Here is a 25,112-nt window from a genome sequence, read left to right on the forward strand (position 1 = left end):
CAGTTTTCATTGGTTCTGTTTCAATCTTTTCCCCTCTGTATCTGTTCGGGTTTAACACTAATCCGCAGGATACTGGTACATGTACCAACTTTCACTTCCAAATTAGGCACACCTTTTATATACACCAGACTAGTTGCTTTAAAATTTGATGTGATCTCTCTGTAGTCTCTACTTCCCTTGTTCATGATAAGCTGTTTGATTTTACTAAATGCTGACCTCCTCTCCTCATAACATTGCATACGGTCTAATATTTTGTTCCGTTTTCCGTTCCATGTTTAAGCAATATCTGGGATGGGGTGGGAGTAGGTTTGAGCCATACACATTACTCTAACAGTATTCATCTACTTTTACTGTAACATACAAAATGTACTAAGTACTAGGCTAAGCATTATATGTTATACAATTTTTCTCATTCTAAGTAAAAATAATGTAGCGATATAATTGAATTCACAGGATCTTCTCTCCACCGAAGGTGCTAACATATCACACAGCCAAATGCAATATGTTTATAGTACAGTATATTGACAGATTCCCTCATCATCACATGTACCGAATGTAATGAATGCAACATACAAACACACTGTCGCATCGCAATACCAAGATGGATTCCTCAGACAACATACAAACACACTGTCGCATCGCAACAACAAGATGGATTCCTCAGACAACATACAAACACACTGTCACATCGCAACAACAAGATGGATTCCTCAGACAATGGTACATATCAGATCAAAACCTGGGGTGCGTTTTACAAAAGAACTTACGACTTACGACCAACTATACATACTGGAATTTTCCAGTTTATTGTTAGATCATTCACTCCAAATGCAAAATAGTTTTTTAAAAATTGTTGAAAATTAAGCCTCAGAAAAGTTTTCCTTCATTCATTTAAAATAATAACTGTGTAATAGAATTTAAGACTTGCGATTTTGTCGTAAGTTGTTTTGTAAAACGGGCCCCTGGATTCCATCATCTCGTACAACTAAAATAGTTTAGAGTTTCAGATTTTAAGTTGTGGAATGGATGTGTTTGGTCCGTGGATATAAAAAAAGATTTTGGAGGAAGCAGGTGATCTATTTTTCTTTGCGGATGAGGAATCAAGTTGAATGTTTTAGAGGCAGGTTCATTCCCAAGGAACTTGCACACCATTTTGTTCAAATTTTTTGTGGAATTAAAATGAGTCCAAATGATTTGTACAAGTCATTTCCTGTAAATGATAACTATTTTATGCATTTTTTCCCCCGAAGTTTAAAGCAATTATAATCCTCCAATTATATCTCCTGAATTTTTGCTTCCTGGACAAAAATTCAATCAGCTATATAAGTGAGCTCCTACTGTAACTTTTGACGAACATGCAATTATTTCAAAATTAATAAATATACATTGATCTTTTTCTTTAATTCCTATACAACATGTACAAATAACCCTTAACCCAGGACGATCATTAACAGTTCTATATTGCTTTGCATGTAATTATACATACATAATCAAACATGATCACTCAATGGGACATCTAAATTATGCATAGCTTTTTGTTAATTCAGTGTTTCAAAATATAACATATCTTCTGTCTGATAAATTATATATGAAAAAGAGAAATTCTCATTAATAGCAACTGCTTTTGATTAAATATAAACACAATTATGGCATGATTATACCATGGCCAGGTTGTTCAATGACAGTTAATGTGACTCACATTTTTTTAAAAACAATATCTATAAGCAATATTGAAAAATGGCACACTATAAATCAAAATAAAGTGATGACTTGTTCCCTTGCTTTTGTATACATACAAAAATGAGTTTCACATTTATCACATGATAATCACATGGTACTTAGTAAATCACATGACAATTCCACACTACTGGATATGACTGGTTCCTATCACAGTTGCCAGGAAGACACTGCTGTTTACAACAAAGCCAGCTCCATCATGTAAGCTCCCAGGACCTTGGTCTACAACGAAACACAGCATATTCCATACTGTCAAGGTTCTTCTCACATAAGATACTGTAGAATCGTTTAAATTCGTGGGGGTCAATTTTCATGGATTGCTGAATTTTTACGGGTTCGTGGGGACGTAACTTCATGGATTTATATGTTTGTAAGAAAGATAACTCTGGAATGTTTGCTTTCGTTGAGGATGTAAATTCGTGGGTGAGGAGTACCCACGAATTCCACGAAAATTGAGCCACCACGAATTCTAATGATTCCACGGTATTCAATTAAACATTTACTTTTCAAAGATCATGATAATAATTAGAATAACGGAATACTCAGATCTTTATCAATTGACAAGGTGTACAGAGTTCATCTGATATGTCTAATCTGCGACTGTCCGTTAATTAGGATTTGTTTTCTGTTAGTCCTCATTAAGTTAAAGAATACGCCAGTTTCGAGATACGAACTCTTCTGTATAGGAGGTGCATTTAGTGGAACTTTGAATGCCTAAGTGGGACAGAGTGGATATACATTCAATGAGGAAGACGATGAAATGTATTAAAAGCGACTTCTCTTTAAATATGTAAATGTGGGAAATACTAAATACTATCGAAAGAAATGTTTTACCGAAGTGGAAACATACAAACAATGTCATATTTACAAGAAATATCTTGGATATGGTACTTATGACCAGCGAAATAACGTGATAGGATAAGAATTTTATGTATTCAATTACCCCCTAAATACTTATCACTAACTTAGTTTGTGTATCAGTCGAATTCAGGTTATCAAACAGCGTATGAGAAACTTGCTGAGTACATTCACTTACGCTGTGATGAATATCTGTCCCACTCCCGCGTGTAAACAAATTCTTTCGCGCCTTACTATGTACGAGAGTTCTCCAAAGGGAAATAACTCGGACGTATCTCAAAACCGGCGTATTCTAATGGATTTCATTTATACTTAAAGCATTATTACACAAATCAGACATACAACACAAAAATATCTGAAGGAAAACAAAATGTTTACACTTTCTTAATGTCATTTGACTATGAGATGAATCCTATCCTACCAATGTAATGATAGTAATCTACCCTATTGATGTAATCTGATCTTATTCCATTGATGGAATTTGACTAATAACAATCCTACTCCATCGATGGAATTTGACTAATTATATAGCAATCCTACTCTATTGATGAAGTTAGACTAACATTAATCCTACCCCATTCATGTAGTTTGACTTATCGATTTTCTCGTTCTGGGAGTGGGCCCCATCATCACAAGCTCCAATGGGAAGAAGCATAACATTTTTGCCTGTTGCCTCCTGGAAGGTCAAGGTCACTGGAATGCTACCACCTTCTCTGGTCAAATCTGGTTCAACTCCAAACACTGTAAAATATTGAATCCCTTCAAAATACTGCACACACTGTCACATAAAAATCAGAAAGCTATTCCAACGGTAACCAAGGGTTACGATCATCTTCTCCCCTGCAGCTCATAACCCTTGGTTACCAAAGATTCCACCTTGTGCCAGAATCTCAGCAATACAAAAAATCATATCATATTACAGTTGAACTGTAATAATTCAGATGCCAAACTATTTGATTAAAATAACAAATTGGTATATATAAATACTCATGCAAATACTAGCTGTGCTGAACATGATATGTAGATCTGTCACAGAAGCCTAGTAATTAGATTAATTTCTTTACGTTTTACATTTCGTAATTTTTCGTTACTTTCCGCAAATACATTTTGCTGGTTTTTTTAGCTCATGCACGAGCGCTTTTGCGCTTAGTATATATACTACTACTGGTTGGTGTTCGGGCAGTGCGAAGTTCGTTACAAGCAACAAAGGTTGCTTTTGTATTTCTGTGCCTTAGCCTTGCCTCCCACCCAGCCCATTTTCAGTTTTGAATTCATATGCTTTCATTAGTGATTTTTCAGCTTTGTCGATTTGATGTTTGCTTATCAAAAGCGATCTTGTAACGAACGCAACCAACCTATTCACTTTTTCTGTTTTGTTTTATTATCAAATACTGTAGTCAAGAAACTATTTATTTTCGGACAAGGGCACTGAGGGAGAAAATAAGGAATGATACTGCTTTCCAAGCCAGGAGGCCTGGGTTCAATTTTTGATACTAGCGTTGTGTCAAACCTCTGACATTTAACATATCAGGTAGTGACTGTTCCTTCTTCATGTTCCCCCCAGCATTAGAAGTCAAAATCGTGGGTCTTTTGGATAATGTGACCTACAAAATGTAGTTCCCAATGTCAAGGCATTGGGACAATAAAGAACCCTCCTCAGTTATAACCATAAGCGCCATGCCAAAACTTGTAGCACTTCACCTACAGCTGGCGATGTCTCTAAATGTGTGAAAAACCCTTGAATAGGACATAAAACAATAAACATACTGAGACATAATATGTTTGCTTTCTCATGTAGGTATGCATATCTTTTTAATTGAATTTATTAAAAACAATTGCTTTACCACTTTATATTCTCATAAACTTGACATAAACAAAAATAAAACAAAAAGCAACTGCTCCTTAAATCAGTAATGACTAAACTGAATCCATAATTATAAGTGATTGGACCTCACAGATTCTGTTTCTCTCATAATGAGGTAGATTCTGAGTCATTTCTTTGTTGAACCACTGATACGAGTTCATTCATTTCATCCCCCTCCCCACAATTATACACTTGTTATCTGTTTACAAGTACCTGTTTTCATGGCTTTCCTGCCTGCGATGTAGTTTGGATCATTGAAATCGCTGACCCATGGCTTTCCTCCGTGACCCATAGAGATCCTACCAAAAGTAAAAGTGTTCTTTTTCTTTCTTTGATGACAGGCATTTGTCTATATTGGCTATATTGCTTGCATAGAACATAAAATTTTGTTTAATATATGTATTAATATAATGGAAAGCAATTCTATGTTCCATCCTTCATGAGCAAGAATAGTACATGACTTCGTGGTCTGACACAATCCCAATAACAACAAAAATGGCTGAAACCACAGTATGTTTACTACTGTTCACATTGAGAATCTGACGTTGTATCATCACTAGCTGTAAGAAAATGAATGATAAGTATGAAGGATACTGGCATTAGTAGACATATATGTCAGAATAATTAGCCCACTAGTCAGAGAAAGAAGCAGGAATTTATCATCGTATAATTTTACAAGAAGCATCACTCGCAAAATAAAATTACTTGCTTTGTCAGTTTAATATTGCTAAAATACATGTCAAAATTCTTGATCAACAGATAACTCACAGAATGTTCTTGTGATTTGACGCCTACAAGTCATTTCGTGATATTAAGTATTCGTGTAAAATAAGGAATCTATAGAATACTTGTCATTCATTTTTCTACAGCTGGCAACATCCCAATATAAATCCTAGCAATACACACATTCTCAAGTTGTTTACAAAGGCCTTAACTGGAAAACTGTGATAGAAGTTAAACTGACAAACCATGTCCATGTGTACTCACTTTGTAATATTCCCTCAAAACTGAACAAGTTCAACAATGTGTAATTTTCTCAAAAGAAAATCTAAATCCTTCATGCATGCACATTTTCAATACCATATAATTATTTTATAATATCATTATACTTTCCTGTAAAATACTCGAATCTGATTGGTCAAGAAACAGTTGAAAAAACATATTAATATTTCCCTCTGAGAAAAGAAAGCATGCACCCCAGGGCAATAGTATCTAGCAACGGGTAACATTACTTGACAACGGGTGACATTATAAATATTATCACATGTGTTAAATTTATATATGTACGGTTCGCAGTAGATTGTTAGATGATGTTGTTTGAGTGTTCAATTGCAATAATATAGGGTTATTGAACTTATATTGGTGAATATTGGCACGAGTTGGCTGTCAAAATGCACGAGCTTGCGAGTGCATTTTGACAGCCAACGAGTGCCAATATTCACCTATATAAGTTCAATAACCCTTTTATTATATAGCTAAAGTATTTAGTTGTTAAATTATATCCCTTTTCACTCAAACTACTCCAAAATAGACGATAATTCGTCATTATTGGCAGTGTGCAATAACAGCATGCATTTCTTAACTGTTCGATATTTAACCCGTCATTAATGCATGAAGCAAACTGATTTTGTGAATGGGGACATCATAATTTATGTACAGTAAAACATTTTGCTTAAGTAAATATCAAAATACCAGCTCTGTCAGATTCAGAGGACCGTCGTCTGCCATTTTGGCTTGTTTACGTCGTTACGGTAACGTCAATATTGAACGCTCATACTCGGAATGTTTCGGGCGCATACAATTTACGCAATGCAAAGTTAGCGTTCAATAAATTCTCAGGATATTGAACGCTAACATTCTCTAGATTTGACGCAGATTTTATATTAGACTATTTATTAGCTATATAATAAACACGAATACTGCATTGATATACAAAATATCAAATGTCAACAGAGGCAAGTTTTTCTGCTTTGTTATTTATATATAACAGTCAATATAATAAAACAAATATTTGCATAATCACACCCAAGTTGACAGTGGTTTTCTTGGGGGGGGGGGGGGGGGGGGGGGGGGGGGGGGATTTTCAATGTTACCCTCGGCTACATGCAATATTTATATGTAAAATAAGAAGACCCTACCTTTAGGACTGTGAGAGGAGTTAGACAGACAAATCATGTACTCTCAGACTCTATCTCACCTGACTAAGTTTAACAACCTGTAGTTTTCTCAAAAATCAAATCCTTGCTACAAGCACATCTTCAATCCTTATATTAACACTCTGTAAAATAAGATGGTCCTCATTTGAATACTGCTGGAGAAGTTAAATGGACAAATCATGTACCCTCTATATAACATTAAATTCCAAATAAAGGGGCAACACTCCTTCAACAGAGGTCACAATGGATCAAGATAAAGAGTGATCCACAAAGAAGCTACATCACAAGATTGAGCTTGATATGTGACAGAGAAATGAAAACAGAAACTCAGAATGGAAGGATGGATGGAGAGACATGCAGAGAGGTGGATGCTCTGCTCATGTCATGTGAGTTACAGTCCTTTCCTAATTTGTTGTTGAATATAATTCACAAATACAAAAACCTTTTCTTACACAATTTTGTTGGGACTGTTTCTCTCGCTGAATTTCTGCTGCAAGTGTGTCTTGACCAGTCTTTCTATTTCATCTGGATGCTGATCAGGGACAAGACGAATGGAGAATTTGCCAATCACTTTCTTAGGAATCACAGTCTTAGCCCCAGCCTCACTGAATGCTCCCTCAATTCCTGAATAATATAAAACGCACTGAAGACCCCCTCGATTCTAGAATAAAACAATATAAAATGCACTGAAAACATCTCACACAGAATATAATGAGTTCCTGGGTAGCAGGTATGAAGAGAAGAAAATTACATTGTGATTCGTATTGGAATCTTTTAGATATACATGTACTTTTCTCTAAATGAAAGAAAGAGTGAGTAAGCTCAAATACCTCATGCCCCTACAATGAATGACATATGTTACACATAATGAATGGCAGTGCTATACATAAAATACAACAACTCCTGATGCCTCTGTGCTATGCTGTACTATTTTCACCCATGTAAGCAGATGACATCACTCAATTTATATGTAACATTGTCTAGAAATGTAAATTTTGTAAAACATTAAACAGAAATATTTCAATTACATATTACTTGAATACCAGTTTCATGCAAGTTGCACCAAATAGTATATTTGGGCCAAACTTCTATGATCAAAAAGTGGAATAACTCCCAGAAAAAAATTGATTCAAAATTTCCTGTGAATATGCACATCTACCCCACAGTTACATGAAATTCTCTTCAACAGATTCAGAGGAGTTGTGCTCATCAACGGTTTCAGTAGTATTTCTAATTTTGGTCAAACCTTTAAGTTCAAATGGGGCATAACTCTCAGAAAAAATTAAATTAGAATTTCCTATGAATATGCACTTTTACGAGGTTTCAGAGGAGTTGCACTGACAAGAACATGACTGATGGAGGCCAAACTTCCAAGTTTTAAGGTGCATAACTCCCAGGAAAAACCCCGAATCAATATTCCTTGCCAATGTGCACATCTACACAGTAAGTTCTTGTTAACTACAAAGTTTCATGAAATTCTGTTGAGCGGTTTCAGAGGAGTTGAGCTGACCAGTACAGGAATGACTCATCATCAACATCCATTTTGATTATCCAGGCAAAATGAATCCTTTTACAAGGCTGAGGCCTGGCTGTCCTGTCTAGGTCAAAGTTTGTTTCTCCATACTTGGTGATCTAGTGGATTGATCCTATCCAATCCGTTTAAAAACATTATACCCGCTGTTACGCCTGTAAATAGTTGCATGTGGTACAAATACTTAAAATAACCTGTAGCTAATATAGCAGTTGTTGATAAACACACAAGTAAATATTGACACCAAAAACAATGTGCTTATAAATCTTTATTAAATAAAGATAGTTATGTTAATATTTTGAATATGCACTCAGTTTTTTTCCACACACATTTTGAAAATTTTCAGAATTGCCATTGTTTTACTGATAGCTAGGTTTGCTTTGTTCCTGAGAGGAGCACTGCATGGTGCAAACAAATAAAATTAACTGTATGGATAATAAGTGATACCTGACTACAATTTATAACTGATCGTTACTTCCAGCTGACTACTAATTATAATTGGTCTGTGATGAGTACTTCGAGCTAAATACTAACTGTGTATTGAGTGAGGATACCTCCAGCTAACTACTAACTGTGTATAGACAGTGAGGGTACCTCCAGCTAACTACAAACTGTGTATAGACAGTGAGGGTACCTCCAGCTAACTACTAACCGTGTATAGACAGTGAGGGTACCTCCATCTAACTACTAACCGTGTATAGACAGTGAGGGTACCTCTAGCTAACTACTAATTGTGTATAGACAGTGAGGGTACCTCTATCTAACTACTAACTGTGTATATACAATGAGGGTACCTCTATTTAACTACTAACTGTGTATACACAGTGAGGATACCTCCAGCTAACTACTAACTGTGTATAGACAGTGAGGGTACCTCCATCTAACTACTAACTGTGTATAGACAGTGAGGGTACCTCTAACTACTAACTGTGTATGGAGAGGGAGGGTACCTCTATCTAACTACTAACTGTGTATAGACAGTGAGGGTACCTCCATCTAACTACTAGCCATGTATAGACAGTGAGGATACCTATATTTAACTACTAACTGTGTGTAGACAGTGAGGGAACCTCCAGCTAACTACTAGCCATGTATAGACAGTGAGGGTACCTCTAGCTAACTACTAACCGTGTATAGACAGTGAGGGTACCTCTATCTAACTACTAACTGTGTATAGAGTGAAGGTCCCTCCATCTAACTACTAGCCATGTATAGACAGTGAGGGGTCCCTTTAGCTAACTACTAACTGTGTATAGACAATGAAGGTACCTCCAGCTAACTACTAACAGTGTATAGACAGTGAGGGTACCTCCATCTAACTACTAACTGTGTATAGACAGTGAGAGTACCTCCAGCTAACTTCTAACTGTGTATAGACAGTGAGGGTACCTCCATTTAACTACTAACCGTGTATAGACAGTGAGGGTACCTCCAGCTAACTACTAACTGTGTATAGACAGTGAGGGTACCTCCAGCTAACTACTAACCGTGTATAGACAGTGAGGGTACCTCTATCTAACTACTAACCGTGTATAGACAGTGAGGGTACCTCTAGCTAACTACTAACCGTGTATAGAGAGTGAGGGTACCTCTAGCTAACTACTAACCATGTATGGACAGGGAGGGGTACCTCCAGCGGTGCATCAGAATGTCGTCCTTCTTGTTGTGGATTAACTCAGTTACTCCCACATCTTTCTTATACTCCTCCTAACAATGTTAAAAGACAATTATTGATTAACTGTATATCTAATATTCTTACATAGCACATTAGAATAATTGGAAAGTGTGTCTCTTTATATTCTTACATGTAAAATTGACAACACAACAAACTATTACAAAAATCATTTAATAACTAGACAAAATTGTTACCCCCAGGGCATCTAAATTGAACTGGATTGAACTGTAATTCATATCTATTTCTAGATATGCACCTAAAAACCCAAGAACTGTGTTCATAATTATCATTATGAATTATTGAGTTCAAATCAGTTTAACAAAGAAGCAAGTGGAAGGCTGTTTTTCTAAATACAATATACAAAATCTTATGTCCAAGAAAAAGACATTACTGCAATGTTCAACATCTTTAACCTAACAAATTGAGTATATCACTTATTAAGTATCATTATTAGTGAAAATAAGTCGAAAATTATCAGAAGCTGAGTGCGAAGGAATTGCTGAATTCGAAGAAATTTCTTTCTTGTCACTGGATGAAATTACATTCATTTAGAGGTTTTCCTAAATTCATTAGTATCAATCATTCAAAATTTCATTTATCTGCTGTATACTGAATATGCTATAAATCATTTTACAAATTTGTATATCTATCATTTCTTAAGTCCCAAGAAATTTGCTATATCAGGGTTTTATTTCATAATTATGTAAATGCCTGCAAGTTACTAAAAAAAATTTTGTTTAATAATCTAATTGATTATTTCAAAGTATTGAAAAAATTGCTTTTCCAAAACAGACAATCCATTTAAAAGTTGCTTTTAATGCACTTACAGGGTCAAAGTCGATGGGTTCGTACAATTTCTTTTCCTTGTCTGTCAGTTTGGCCACAGAATCATTGATGCCAGGGATCAAGATACGACCTTTGCTATCCACCAACGTGTTCAGGAGTGCAATAAGGTCAGCCATTCCTTCATGTCTGTAGAAAAATGTCAATCATATATACAAGTAACAACGCACGCAAAATACATAATTCTTAAATGCCATTGATCTTTATTTCACAACCCTTTTAACGACAGAGAGCAGTGATAAGGAATATGCATTCAACAGGGCATTAATGTTATTGTAATCAACAAACAAATATGAAGTCATTATTTTTGGCATGCTTGTCACGGCCAATTAATAATTGTAATCAACAAACAAATACGAAATCATTATTTTTGGCATGCTTTTTGGCCAATTAATAGATTTAAAATACATGAGAATTAGAAATATTGAACTAATGATTGCACTGATGAGAAATATATGGCAGCATGAAATTAAGCAATAGAGATGCCATTTTGATCCAAGGCGCCTGTAAAAAAAAATGTAAACATGATGCAAATTGTACAAGATATGTCAAAACATTGACACATTTAAATCCCATGGTTTTCAACAAGAAGTCAATAAACATGGAAGTCTAGTGGTTGGGTGCTCTCTTAACACACAGGAGGTCCTGGGTTCAATCCAAAGATGTTTTGAAAATATTCTAACTGGAAAGCTTTGTCTGAAGTATCCACATATTGTGTAATTGTGACTTACACTGTGCCCCCAAACACGCCAGAGTGAAGGTCCTTGGTGGAACATTCCACTTCCAGAAAGAAGTAACAGATTCCTCTGTAATCAAAAAGAAAAAAAAAAACTTTCACAAACATCACTAATATCAAATAGACAATCTAATTAAAATCAGACTTCTTAGATCCGCGCCGCATACTCTGTGTAAGAAGATCTGACATAACCCGACTAGGAGTCATGTGCATGTGAACTTGATGTTAGCCAATCAACACATCGCCTACTCAATTTAAAGGTCTTTTTTTTTTTTACCTGAGCCCATACATTAGATAAGGTTTTTTTTTTTTTTACCTGAGCCCATAAGTCAAACAAGGCTTTTTTTTCCCTAACCAGTAATTGTCTGAGATACACACATAGTCGACATCCTGCAACACAAGAAAAACACTTATTTACATCCTGCAACACAAGAAAAACACTTATTTACATCCTGCAACACAAGAAAAACACTAATTTACACACTGTTTGTTTTTCAAAACACCCTGTATCCATTACACATGATGGCATATTCATTTGATTTCAACATTTTGAAATATTAAGGAGTTAGTACAATCACGTATTACCTTAAGGAATGTGTCTTTTTTGGACATGACAAGGTCATCCAGACCTTCTGATCCAGATTCCTCCATACCCTCAAATATAAACTGTAAACAAATGCAAATATATACTGTAAACAAAATACAAATATAAACTGTAAACAAAAAGCAAATATAAACCATAAACAACTGTAAACAAAAAGCAAATATAAACTGTAAACAAAATGCAAATATAAACTGTAAACAAAACACAATTATAAAATGTACACAAAACACAATTATAAACTGTAAACAAAACACAAATATAAACTGTAAACAAAACACAAATATAAACTGTAAACAAAACATAAATATAAACTGCAAATATATACTGTAAACAAAACACAAATATAAACTGCAAATATATACTGTAAACAAAACACAAATATAAACTGTAAACAAAACACAAATATAAACTGCAAATATATACTGTAAACAAAATGCAAATATAAACTGTAAACAAACTGCAAATATAAACTGTAAACAAAATGCAAATATAAACTGTAGACAAAATGTACCGTGAATTTTAAAACACTGTGAGCCTAATGGAGGTCCACATCACTCATAGAATTCATCACATAAAAACAGTGATCCTGATCAACCACTAATTGTGTATATCTGTATACCTACTCCAAGATTAAGTTATTGTGATTTATAAACACTTTGATGAAAGATGGACAGGTTTCCTGGAAATACTAGATTATTTAGAAATATTTATTTCAATTTCTTTCATGAATAGGTGGGCTAGGCTGCAATATCCAACAAGAGGCCCAAGGGCCACATCGTTCACCTGAGTCACCTTGGCTCATATTTAAAGATTTTCCCATTATATTTGTATCCAAAACTTTGATCCCCCCTTGTGACCCCATCCTACCACTGGGGGCCATGATTTTAAAAAACTGAAATCTGAAATATGTCAGAAAGCTTTCATGTAAATATCAGCTTTTCTGGCTCAGTGGTTCTTAAAGGGACTGGTTCACAATTTTACCCAAAATTTTGTTTTTCATTTTTAATGATCAAAATCTTCTGTCTAATGTGTTTGAAAGATTTCACATGAAAATTAAGGTTATACATCACAGAATCTCATTTTAGAGAGTTTATTATTTGTTTTGTAAACAAAGATTGCGGTATGCTAATATTTACGAAATTTTCAAAAGAAATGGATATTGATCAAAGTATTATTATATCTTTCATATTTCAAGCATTTTTGAGTTGAAATGTGTCATCTAAAAGTTAAAATTTGTGACAATGCAAAATTGAGATGCATTATATTACAAAATCAATATTTCACTTGTTTGTTTGTTTACATAAAAAGACTCGAGTCTTTGTTTACATAACACATCTTTAAGGCTAAAATATTGCTTTCATTCTTACATTCAGAAGGTCAAAATTTTGGCTGTCAACATTAAATGAGTTATATTTCTAATGTTTAGCATTAAAAATGAAAAATATTTTTATCAAAAATCGTGAACCAGTCCCTTTAATGAGAAGAATATTTTTAAAGATTTTTCTTATATATTTGTATGTAAAACTTTGATCCCCTATTGCGGCCCCATCCAATCTCCGGGGGCCATGATTTGAACAAACTTGAATCTGCATTATGTCAGGAAGCTTTCATGTAAATTTAAGCTCTTCTGGCTCAGTGGTTCTTGAGAAGAAGATTTTTAAAGATTTTTCCTATATATTTGTATGTATAACTTTGATCCCCTATTGTGGCCCCATCCATCTCCCTGGGGCCATGATTTGATTGAATAAACTTGAATCTGCATTATGTCAGGAAGCTTTCATGTAAATCTCAGCTTTTCTGGCCCAGTGGTTCTTGAGAAGAAGATTTTTAAAGATTTATCCTATATATTTGTATGTAAAACTTTGATCCCTTATTGTCGTCCCATCCAACCCCTGGGGGCTGTGATTTGAACAAACTTGAATCTGCACTATGTCAGGAAGTATTAATGTAAATTTCAGCTTTTCTGGCCCAGTGGTTCTTGAAAAGAAGATTTTTAAATGACCCCACTCTATTTTTGCATTTTTGTGATTATCTCCCCTTTGAAAGGGACATGGCCCTTCATTTGAACAAACTTGAGAGCCCTTCACCCAAGGATGCTTTGTGGCAAATTTGGTTGAAATTGGCCCAGCGGTTCTTGAGAAAAAGTCGAAAATGTGAAAAGTTTACGACGCCAACGACGACAGACAACGAACAAATTTTGATCAGAAAAGCTCATCGAGCCTTTGGCTCAGGTGAGCTAAAAAGGAATGACAAGTTAACAAGTCCTGCTGATATCACATACCTTGAGGTTGATGGGAACTTCCATTCCAATTTCCTGCATGGCTTCAATGCAGTTCAACCAGGCCAGCACTGGTCCCTGTAACAGAAGGAAAGTCTTCATCATGTGCAACTGTATGTACAGTACCGTATATACTCGCCTATAAGTTGGATTTTTGGGAGTCAATGTTTGATCCAAAACCCTATGTCCGACTTATAGGCGCGTCCTAAGAAGATTGGTATTTTTCTGGGCGGCGAAATGTAGTGTTTTTTAAACTATGACGATTATCATGGAATACCACACAAATGATTATTGTTCACAAATATCTAGACATATTGTATTGTTTGGTTTGTGTATTTTAAAATCATGTATAAAGTACAAGTATTTACATATTTTTATCTAGTTAAAAATAATTTACATACCAATAACTAATACTTTCAATTCAACTAATCTATCATTTATCGGTAAAATTGAATTACGAACCCGATTTAATATTGAAATATTCATATGTATACCGGCTGAAATATATTTCATAACAGATTGAATATTGTTAACAGATAATTTAGATCATCATTCTTGACTCTTAAAAACTCTATTGTTGATACAATGAATTATACCGGAATCCCACAATAACAGTATGCGCGAGGCGCGTGCCATTAAGTAAACACGGTGTCAGGTACTGGTAATTAGACCATAATTGCTTAGGTAACAAGGGATCATTGCCCATAATAGAACAAGGGTTGCGTTTAAACCCCAAATAGATATGGCTTGGATATTGAGCAGATCATAATTATTAATTTCTCGAAATATTTGTTGAAACATAGGTAAAAACACTAGAGCATTGACTTGAAATTGTCAACCGAATCTGACAAAAATTTGTACCGACTTATAAGCGGGTCAATGGCAAATTCCTACAAAATAACCTTAAAAAATACAACCGACTTATAGGCGGACCGACTTATAGGCGAGTATATACGGTACTCAATATCACCTTGTACAGCAAACTCTTAACTTTATAAAGAAATGTATTGCAATCTTTAATCTAATGTATAACGACCTTGTCATCGGTACTTCCTCTTCCATACAGCTTTCCATCCTTCTCTGTCAAAACAAATGGCTCTGTGTCCCAGCCATCTTCCTATACACCAAATATAACAAACTCATTTACAGCATTCCTACACATCAAATACAAATTTTTAAAGTCAAATATCATATCTTAAGAAGGTACTCTAGATTGTCGTAACGGCCAACTTCCTTTAAAAACATGTGAAAATATAGATATCAGCAACATTAATTTTTGTCTATTCACTTAAAATATCATTGCCAAGCTCAGTAGCTCGTGGTCAGTAGGCTAGCATGTCGACTGCTGAACTGTAGATCACGGGTTGGAGACCCGCAGGTTTTTTTTTTAATTTTTTCAGTTTACTTTCTACTAAAACTGCCTTTTTTGACTATACATAAAGTAAATTTGAAAGTTTTCAATTTCAAAATTATTGAACATAATCCTCCACTTTTAATCCATATCAAATTTCTCTGTTGTAGCATTCCTCCTTAATCAACATGAAACTATATATCTAGCATTTCAGAGGGAAAATGCCACTAAATTGTTAATTACACTATCATGCTTTTGCAATATCAAAGTCAAAACAACACCTTCTTTGCTGGCTGTACATCCAGGTGGCCATACACTAAAAGTGTCTTCTTCTTGGGGTCGCTTCCCAAGGTTCCAAGCAGAATTGGAGGAAGGGGAAGCTTGGATCCATCTGGCATATCCTGTTCTCCAATGTCAACTAATTCAGTTGTAGCTCCAATTTTCTCAAATCCCTGTTAAGATAAAACAGTCAACTGCTGTCAAAATTAAAAAGCCCATCCCTGTCAAAATCAAACTGCCAATACCTGTTAAAACAAGAGGCCCATGGGTCACAATGGTCCATATTTGAAGATTTTCCCTATATATTCGTATGTAAAACTTTGATCCCTATTGTGGCCCCAACCTATACCAAAGGGCCATGATTTTTACAAACTTGAATCTGCACTATGTCAGGAAGCTTTCATGTAAATGTAAACTTCTCTGGCCCAGTGGTTCTTGAGAAGATTTTCCAAGATTTTTCCTATATGTTTGTATGTAAAATTTGATCCCCTGTTGTGGTCCCATCCTAACCCTGGGCCATTATTTTTATAAACTTGAATCTGCACTATGTCAGGAAGCTTTCATGTAAATTTGTACTTTCCTGGCCCAGTGGTTCTCAAGAAGAAGATTTTCAAAGATTTTACCTACATATTTGCATGTAAAACTTTAATCCCCTATTGTGGCCCCATCTTACCCACCGGGGGGGGGGGGGGGGGGGGGTCATGGTTTTAACAAACTTGAATCTGCACTATGACAGAAAACTTTCATGTAAATTTGTACTTTCCTGGCCCATCAGTTCTTGAGAAGAAGATTTTTAAAGATTTTCCCTATATGTTTGTATGTAAAACTTTGATATCCTATTATGGCCCCATCCTACCCCTGGTTAACAAACTTGAATCTGCACTATGTCAGGAAGCTTTCATGTAAATTTCAGCTCTTCTGGCCCAGTGGTTCTTTGAAGAAGATTTTTAAATAACCCCACCTTATTTTTACATTTTTGTGATTATCTCCCCTTTTAAGGGGCATGGTTCTTTATTTGAACAAACTTCAAAGCCCTTCCCCCGGGATGATTTTTGCCAAGTTCGGTTAGAATTGGCCCATTGGTTCTGGAGAAGTCGAAAACGTAAAAAGCTTACAGACAGACAGACAGACAAAAGACAACAGGCGATAAGAAAAGCTCACTAAACCTTTCAGCCCAGGTGAGCTAATAAAACTTCCAATCATGGTCAAAGTAAAACAGCTTAAAAATTCCTGACATAGTGCAGTTTCTAGTTTGTAAAAATCATTAAATAGTATTACTATAAGAATATGTGGAATAAGTTTCAGTCATTTAATCAGTATTACTATTAAGAATACATGGAACAAGTTTCAGTCATTTAATTAGAGTGAACTTACAGCTTTCACCCACTCCACCATTGTCGTGATGTCTGGACGAGTTTCGGGCCATGCTGACACACTTTTGATTGCCACTGTATCTGCTAGTCTTTTGATATACTTCTCCTCATTACCATCAATCTGCCTGTAAAACCAATGTATTCTAACATGTAGATGGTTGAAGAAACTTGTCAAAAAAAACCCCAAAAAATAAAGTCCAATCGAACAATATCACCGTGATGTACTTAAAGGATCTGATTCTTGTATGCTGGACATTAATTTTCATAATAATTTTTCTAGTCCAAACATTGAAATGTATTATCATTTTATGCAGATTGCAGGAATTTTTTTATGCACAAAATATTTTGATAGAGAGTTTTCAAAAACTCTGTAAGACTTTGAAAATGCATATCAACGGTCAATATTGAATCATATGGTCAGATAGCAATCCTAACCACACATTGGTTCGATACAAATGTACATGTAGCATTTGGTCACATGGTCAGATAGTATCTGTTCACATGCAAACAATTCTCATTTGAAGAAAACTGCAAGGTGAGCAGCAGACATGTTGTTTTTAAAGATATTTTCACCCTGATTGCTGATCACATGATTTTCCAACTGAAAATTGGATCAGGCACACCGAATGACGTGGCTTATTATTCATGCTTCTAGTCGGTATTAGAAATACATAAAGATTATATAGTACATATACAGTGGAGCCTCGTTAATCCGGACACTTTGGTTCCCAGCAAAATCGTCCGGATAAATGAAGCGTCCAGATAATTGAATCGCATATTTTCTATCTTTACATAAGTAACCAATAGATGCCTACTTTATTGATGCATAGTGAATTAAACACATTCTATCATTGGATTTGACCATTTGCATTAGTAAATAAATTGTGATAATGTTAACATTTACATGTATTTCAAAGCACTAAAATTTAATGTACGCGTTCAGTGTATTTGTTTGTGCTTACATTGTACATATATATGAGCCCTACAAATAAAAATACAAAACTGTTTACCGTATGCACTAAAACAAATAATAAAGCACTTTACGTAACTATAAGTAAATGAATCATTAGTAACTAACATAATAATTTACACTTCAAACATTTCATCACATTTTTACTTCTTAACGAGGGCGGTAATTTCCATCTGTTACGATTGACGGCGGTCTGTTAAAACAATCTTCATCGTCCAATGTTGATATAAAAATTTCGTGATTATCATGTCAGTTGACAACATTCTTTAACCAAAATTCCATCTGCCAGAGTTTATATTTCTTATTCTATAATTATCCACGACAATATCGGGAGAACAAAAATCATTTAAGTTCATAATATCAAGACCTACTACTGCTTTGATCTAGCCACACGCACCTATTATTTTCATGATGCGATAATAATGGAACAAAACTCGGGTGAAACTAACATTACGGATACATACAAAATTTAATTGTCATTTTCCTTAAAATGATAATTTTCTCACTTCTACCCAGAGTTTAAAAATTCGAAAGCAATAAAGCTCTACAACATCGTAACAAGAATCAATCGTACACAGGTACATTCTACATGTGTGACGTTCTGAACGTTAAAAACTTACTACATATACATGTGCATGAACATACATGTATATTTCATGCCAATCAACAGTATAAAATCCAGAATCTAGAAGTATAATCTACACTCTTTAGATTTGCATAAGCCGATAATCAATTTACAAATCAGTACAATTACTATGTATAGCAGTTATCATTACGGCATGATGTTTAATTTATTAATACTATTAGGCTATTGATCAAGACTATAAAATAATATGCTACAGATTTAATTACAAGATCCAACACTACACGCAATAAAGATCTTATGTGCGAAAATTGGCAATACAATGTCTCGATCGGCACGTGCTATCTAACTGACATATATCACCACACACCACCTAATTATAGGGAGGTGTTGACAGGGTACAGGTAATCGCTTCAATTAGACAGTTTGGCTTGTTTTCTTTATAATTGACGCCTTGCTAAAATTGTCCGACACAGACCTTCCCTAACCAAAATTACTGTCCGGATTAACGGTACAATTTTCAATGCATAATAACGTTTTGTAGTAAAAAGTGACCGTCCGGATCCGGAACGCGAATTTCCGGATTAATGATGCAAAATAATGTATAGAAATTCCATTCCCTAGAAAAATCGTCCGGAAGGTGAAGCGTCCGGATTAATGGTGTCCGGATTACCGAGGCTCCACTGTATCTGATTGTAAGTAACTACCAGCACATTAAGTGCATGTCTGAAAATAATATAACTGTACAAAAATTTTAGTTACTGATTTTATTTGTTATTATTTTTAGCAGGTAATTTCAGGTTATGATGTAACAGAATATGTAATTCTGAATATGACAAGCTTCCTTTAGAGTTCTTGACTGCTCTATAAATATCAAGTCGTTTTTAGCATATCAATAATTCTTCATTATTGTTTTTCATCAACATTTTCGATGAAAAAAGTGTAGTTCAATCTACACTTGAAAAAACATGTTCAAACCAAAATATACAGTTTACGTTGATATCATATATCACACTGTGTTTAAAACACTTTAAAAATTCTGAACTTGGGCATGTGTCATTCTTCACTTGAAAAACTGTTTTCTATGAAATAGGAGAAACTTAAAAACCTTGTTTATATCATAGATTTAATAACAACCTGTTAAATCTCAGCATGATAAAGAATTTCATTAAGTAAACATGACAATATTCACTGCAAGACGAGCACAGCCCTAACTTAATCCTAACCCTAACCCTAGTGTAAGTGAATAATTTACTGCAGAAATGAAGGCCATAAGTCTGTCTGTTGTGTCAAATGTAAACTATTTTTCTACAGTGGACAAGTCCTCCTGTACACGATTTATCAGCTGATGTTGGTATAAGATTAAGATTCTCATGAGGACTTTTAAGACAGATAAAGTTTAATAACTCACTAAGGCTAATTGTTGTTGATAATACTAAACAGTCATTTAGTTCTGAAGTATGACAGACACTTTAGATCGATCATGTGATTCATATACAGTCATTATCAGCTGTTATTATGAACTTTGACAAAGTACTGATAATGCTATCATAAACCATATCTTAATGGGAGAAATAAAAACCAACTTCTGAATCATGCATTTACATTATATTATCTGAATCTTGGACTTCAATGTAGAAATTTGCAAATGTTTGATCGTTGCTTTTGAAGTGTGGCAGTCAAACAGGACCGATCACCATTGGCCAGTTAGTTGATAGCTAGAGCATCTGACTAGAGATTCAGGGGGCCCGGGGTTGAATCCCCAGGTCTTGTCCATTGCATTTTCTCCCTTCCTGTTACATTTGGTGCTCTTGACCACCCCTGGACTTGCAGGTAAAAGTCCTGCCAGGGGCAAAAGAATCTGGGTTGTGTCTTTGAGGATGAAGACAATCTAAGGATAGAGGAATGTGGCGGTTGGACAGGTCTGATCGCTGGTGGCCAGTTAGCTCATGCAGTTGGTAGAGCACCTGTCTAGAGATTAAGGGGCCTGGGTCTGGTCCATTGCATTTTCCCCTTCCTGTTACAGACATAATAGACTTATGAATAGGTGGATATCAGAGGAGTTCAAAGTCTTCACTCCCAGTTATATATATCATTGCAAGCCACGGCTTAAATATATACACTCCTCTCCCTGGGGGAGGAGCATGCATTTCAGCCATGGCTTGTGCTGAGGAGTTTTGTACAAATTGTTGCTCTTGTACCCATGGTACCCATTTGAAATTAAGCATAGTATCCACCTGTAAATCAACCAGAAATCAACCATAGAAGACCAAATCATGACCAAAATAAAACTCCAGCCCCGATTTTTTTTTTCATCTTTCATGAGAAATTGGCAGTAAAATATATAGCCACATTTCACATGTTTCTTGTGTAGCCTTAATTATTATATACTTGCAAACACAATAAATGAAAATTTGAAACTCATTGAATTTGACAGTCAGGGACAACTTATATTCTATTTGATTCTTAGAGTTTCTTGATTCCCATATGTTTAAGATTTCAGTTCTAACAAAAATTCAAGAAAATAATAGTTTTTTTTCAATTTCGTGTTTTTGAATTATGCTCATATATACTGTTATGATTGATTGATTTTATATTATTTAACGTCCCTCTCAAGAATTTTTCATGCATATGAAGAAAACTGCAAAGTGAGCAGTTTTCTTCATGACTTCATGACTATATGCAGTTAGTTTTTCTTACATATGTGTGGTTATACAAAAGATTTTTGAAAAATGTTCAGTATTTGGTAGTTTTGCTCCACTCTTAAGGCCCCAGGGGTGTAGGAGTTGTAAAATTTACAATTTATGTCCCCCTTGTCCATAAGATGTTTCATACCAAATTTGGCCCCAACCTGATACTAAAACCTCTATCCCTGTCATCATGAAATATACAATTTTGGTAAAAGGCTACCAGTAATAAAGTTAATTGCTCGTTTTGATTTGGTAAGAATAATTTCACCATTACTTATTACATCAGTTTCAATTTTTATACACAAAGATTACATCTCATAACTTTCAAATTTCATGATGATTGCTGGGTCCTAGCTGCAATAATGATTTTGGGGGGTGGGGTGGGGGGGGTGGGGGGTTACAACTCCTTATGATCTCTGTAATGGTGCAATTTGTCGAAGTGATTTACTGATCCCCCACATTTTCAATCATTCTGAACATTTGCTGGCAGGGTTGGCAAAAAAGTGGTCAATATGAGTATTGACTGGGCCGGTGGTCAATACTGGTTAAAACCGGTCAATACTGGTCGATTGAAGATTATTTGGTCATTATAGTCTGTGTTATTTATTTTAAATGTTTAAGTGACCATTATGGTAAATTCTGTAATTCATAACATACACTATCAGCTTATAATATACTAATAAGTCATAATATTAAATAAATAATGTACAAATGACTCTGTTGAATTGGGGAAGATGTAATTAAAAGTTTCTGTTCAAATTCCTTAGTTTAACAAAAGAACTACCTATATAAGTATTGTTTCATCAGTCTTCATTTTAACTGTTGAATAAACATTTGAGGGGGTGTGTTAGTGATGTTTTCATAACAATAACAGGCACACTGGTCATCTCTGGTCCCAGCCTATGCTTATTAATACCTGTCAACACTGCTTCCTGTGCTCAGGTAATGTCCAGCTACCTTTTAATATTCTTAATCTGTCCAGGTACATGTAGTAAAAGGTCTGTCTCCAATCGTCAAGCTATGCTATAGAACTGTGACCCTCTGGTTGGTACTGAAGATATTTCGGTCAGTTTCAGCAAACCAAATATATTAAACTTATGATATTACATTTGATTATCTAATGAAAAATATTAATCAACAATTGATCCATATAATGAAAAGACTTCATTCATCTTTATCTTTGCAAAAAATGTACAAAAATAGGAAAATGGACAGTTTAAATCACAATTTACCATTATTGATCACTTGGGGAGTATTGACCGGGACGGTTAAAACCAATGGTTAAAACTGGGGGCGGTTTTGACTGCCCAACCCTGTTTGCTGGTTTTCTTTACATAAACACATGATAAACAAAACTGATCGATATACATGTTTCATAGTCCATAAATTACAAACAAGTGCAACTAGCAATTTTTAAGACTCTATTCTGCTGTTTTTAACAATTTTGATATATCCCAAGTTCTCGATTCATAATGCGCACCACGTATGACATATTGAAGCTGAACTTTCGGCTTTATTTGTGTAAGCCCATATAAGGTAGTGCATGTTTACATCAATGTACGAGTATGGAGGATAAAGTGTTTTCATCGCTTTTAGAAAGGGTTAAATTTGATATCAAATTAATAATAAAAAGAAGAAAAAAGAAAGAAAGCAGAGTGTAAGCTTTTTCTGCATTAAACCATATGATTTTCATTTCTTTGTTGGAATAGCTTGAGTCCATATTAAACAATTACATTTTCATGCTAATTGTCAATGTTCAATGTTTGGATTTTTAATTTTGTAATTCCGATGTGGTCCAAATATAGATAAATTTCATCTTTTACACTTACAAAATCTTGTGATAATAAACAGACAAAGAATTTTGCATCATCAGTTGTACATGATATTTAAATTGAAAAACATACCCATGTGCAAAGTTAGTATTTAACAAAATAAGAACCTTTGGGATATTGTATCCCTCTCCTGAAAAAGGAAGAATAAGAAAAAAATGGAGAGGGTTACATACATTATTGCAGCTACCTGGGTCAGGGGCGGATCCAGGAATTGTGGTTAGAATGGATCACCACTTTATGAGGCGGGGGCTCTGGAGGCTGCCTTGAGGCCCCATGGTGAAGTCCTGGTGGGGGCCAAGCCCCAACGGAAGCTCCTGGCTTTTACTGATTTTATAGGGCTTGAAATATATGTCTCCTATGTAGTCAGTTTTTACTTTTTCCTGTTATTTATGATAAAGTGAAATCAATAAAATGACGCTCCAGATTTTAAGGGTTTTTTATGGGGGGAATGCAAGTTCTCCCAAAAAAATAATTCAATAAATCAAAAGATTTTGTCATTTATTTCTCTAAGAGTGGAAGAAATTATTGCTTCGATCTTTTATCGTTTACATTTTTCTAAACAAGAGACCACGATTTACTTTAAATTTGAAATTTTTATGGGGGCACGCCCCCCCCCCCCCCCCCCCCTAATCCGCCACTGTGTGTCCTGACAAAACTGACACAAGTTACAAACAATGCACTGCATATACCTTACATCAATATGAAAACAATCTATTTTGACAAATTTAAAGCCATCAAAGGTTGAACACAGAAAACATACAACTAAAATTTTTTTTTAATTAACGACCATAAATGAAAATATTATTTATATTCCCCCTTGAATTTTGGGACGATTCTCCTCGATTTCTAGGATCTTTCGCCACCAAAAATGGAGCGAATCGTCTTTTGAGGCGAAATGACTTGGGGCAACTCATCTTTTTCATAGTTGCCAACTCACCTGATTTTGTCGGATTACACCCTATTTTTGGTCTGTAACCCGATTATTTGTTATGACCCGCTGGGTCATACCTTTCACATGATTTCTGGATTTGGTTTTGTAAATTCGTTCGCACACATAATTTCCATTTTGCAACACTAGCTTGGACCTACATAAACAATGCCAATGGTTAATATGTACATTAAAGACAAGTTATCAAAGCAGTTGTTTTGACAAATCTGGGATTGAAGTCAGTTAGCTTGTAAATTTTTAATGACTAAAATACTTTATAATTTAATTTGGAGGAGTAAATTTAATCAATCTGTGTCCTGTGCCACTGTCGGTTACGATGCTTCTCTTCAATAAATACATTTCTGTTGTAAATATTTTTGAAATATAAACACATGTCATCCTAGCAAATATGTTGTGAATGCCGTTACGCATTATGACCAGATTTTTGTTTTCCAAAGAGGGTCATGACTCTCTTTCTTACATGTTGAAGGTTGGCAACTATGCTTTTTGGGCGAAACGTCCCACACTCCAGTTTTAACACACACTGACACAGTATATGTCATACTAACTAAAGGCACAAAGAAAATACAAAGTTCAAATCACACGGATTATAGAAAAGTATAGCGTAAAAATAAAACTAATGTAAGACAATTACTTGAAAAGTTTATCTGTTGCCATCTCCCTGCTTTACAGAAATTCAGAACTGCTTCAAGTCACGAGTCCAGAAGTAAACCGAAAGTAAACCGACACTTGCACTTGTCTGGTTCTTGTCTCGATAGGGTTGTAAAAACGGGAACGAGATTAACAGGCGACTATAAACGTCA

The 25,112-nt window shown here is 34.9% G+C and overlaps 1 protein-coding gene across 1 annotated transcript; it reads right to left on the reverse strand.

Annotated features, from left to right (window-relative positions):
- Positions 1–1,384: 1,384 nt before the first annotated feature.
- Positions 1,385–25,103, reverse strand: LOC125683452 (cytosolic non-specific dipeptidase-like). Its single transcript, XM_056142718.1, has 14 exons — positions 24,944–25,103; positions 17,287–17,410; positions 15,915–16,085; positions 15,319–15,399; positions 14,286–14,360; positions 11,986–12,066; positions 11,717–11,790; positions 11,396–11,470; positions 10,649–10,793; positions 9,754–9,853; positions 7,068–7,239; positions 4,673–4,758; positions 3,170–3,336; positions 1,385–1,959 (listed from the first exon to the last, which is right to left on the reverse strand). Exons 1-14 carry the CDS (start codon positions 24,964–24,966, stop codon positions 1,915–1,917), a joined length of 1,419 nt encoding a protein of 472 aa, XP_055998693.1. The 5' UTR covers positions 24,967–25,103; the 3' UTR covers positions 1,385–1,914.
- Between the last annotated feature and the right edge of the window lie 9 nt (positions 25,104–25,112).

The sequence above is a fragment of the Ostrea edulis genome, chromosome 6 (assembly GCF_947568905.1).
Source record: "Ostrea edulis chromosome 6, xbOstEdul1.1, whole genome shotgun sequence".
NCBI classification, from domain to species: domain Eukaryota; kingdom Metazoa; phylum Mollusca; class Bivalvia; order Ostreida; family Ostreidae; genus Ostrea; species Ostrea edulis.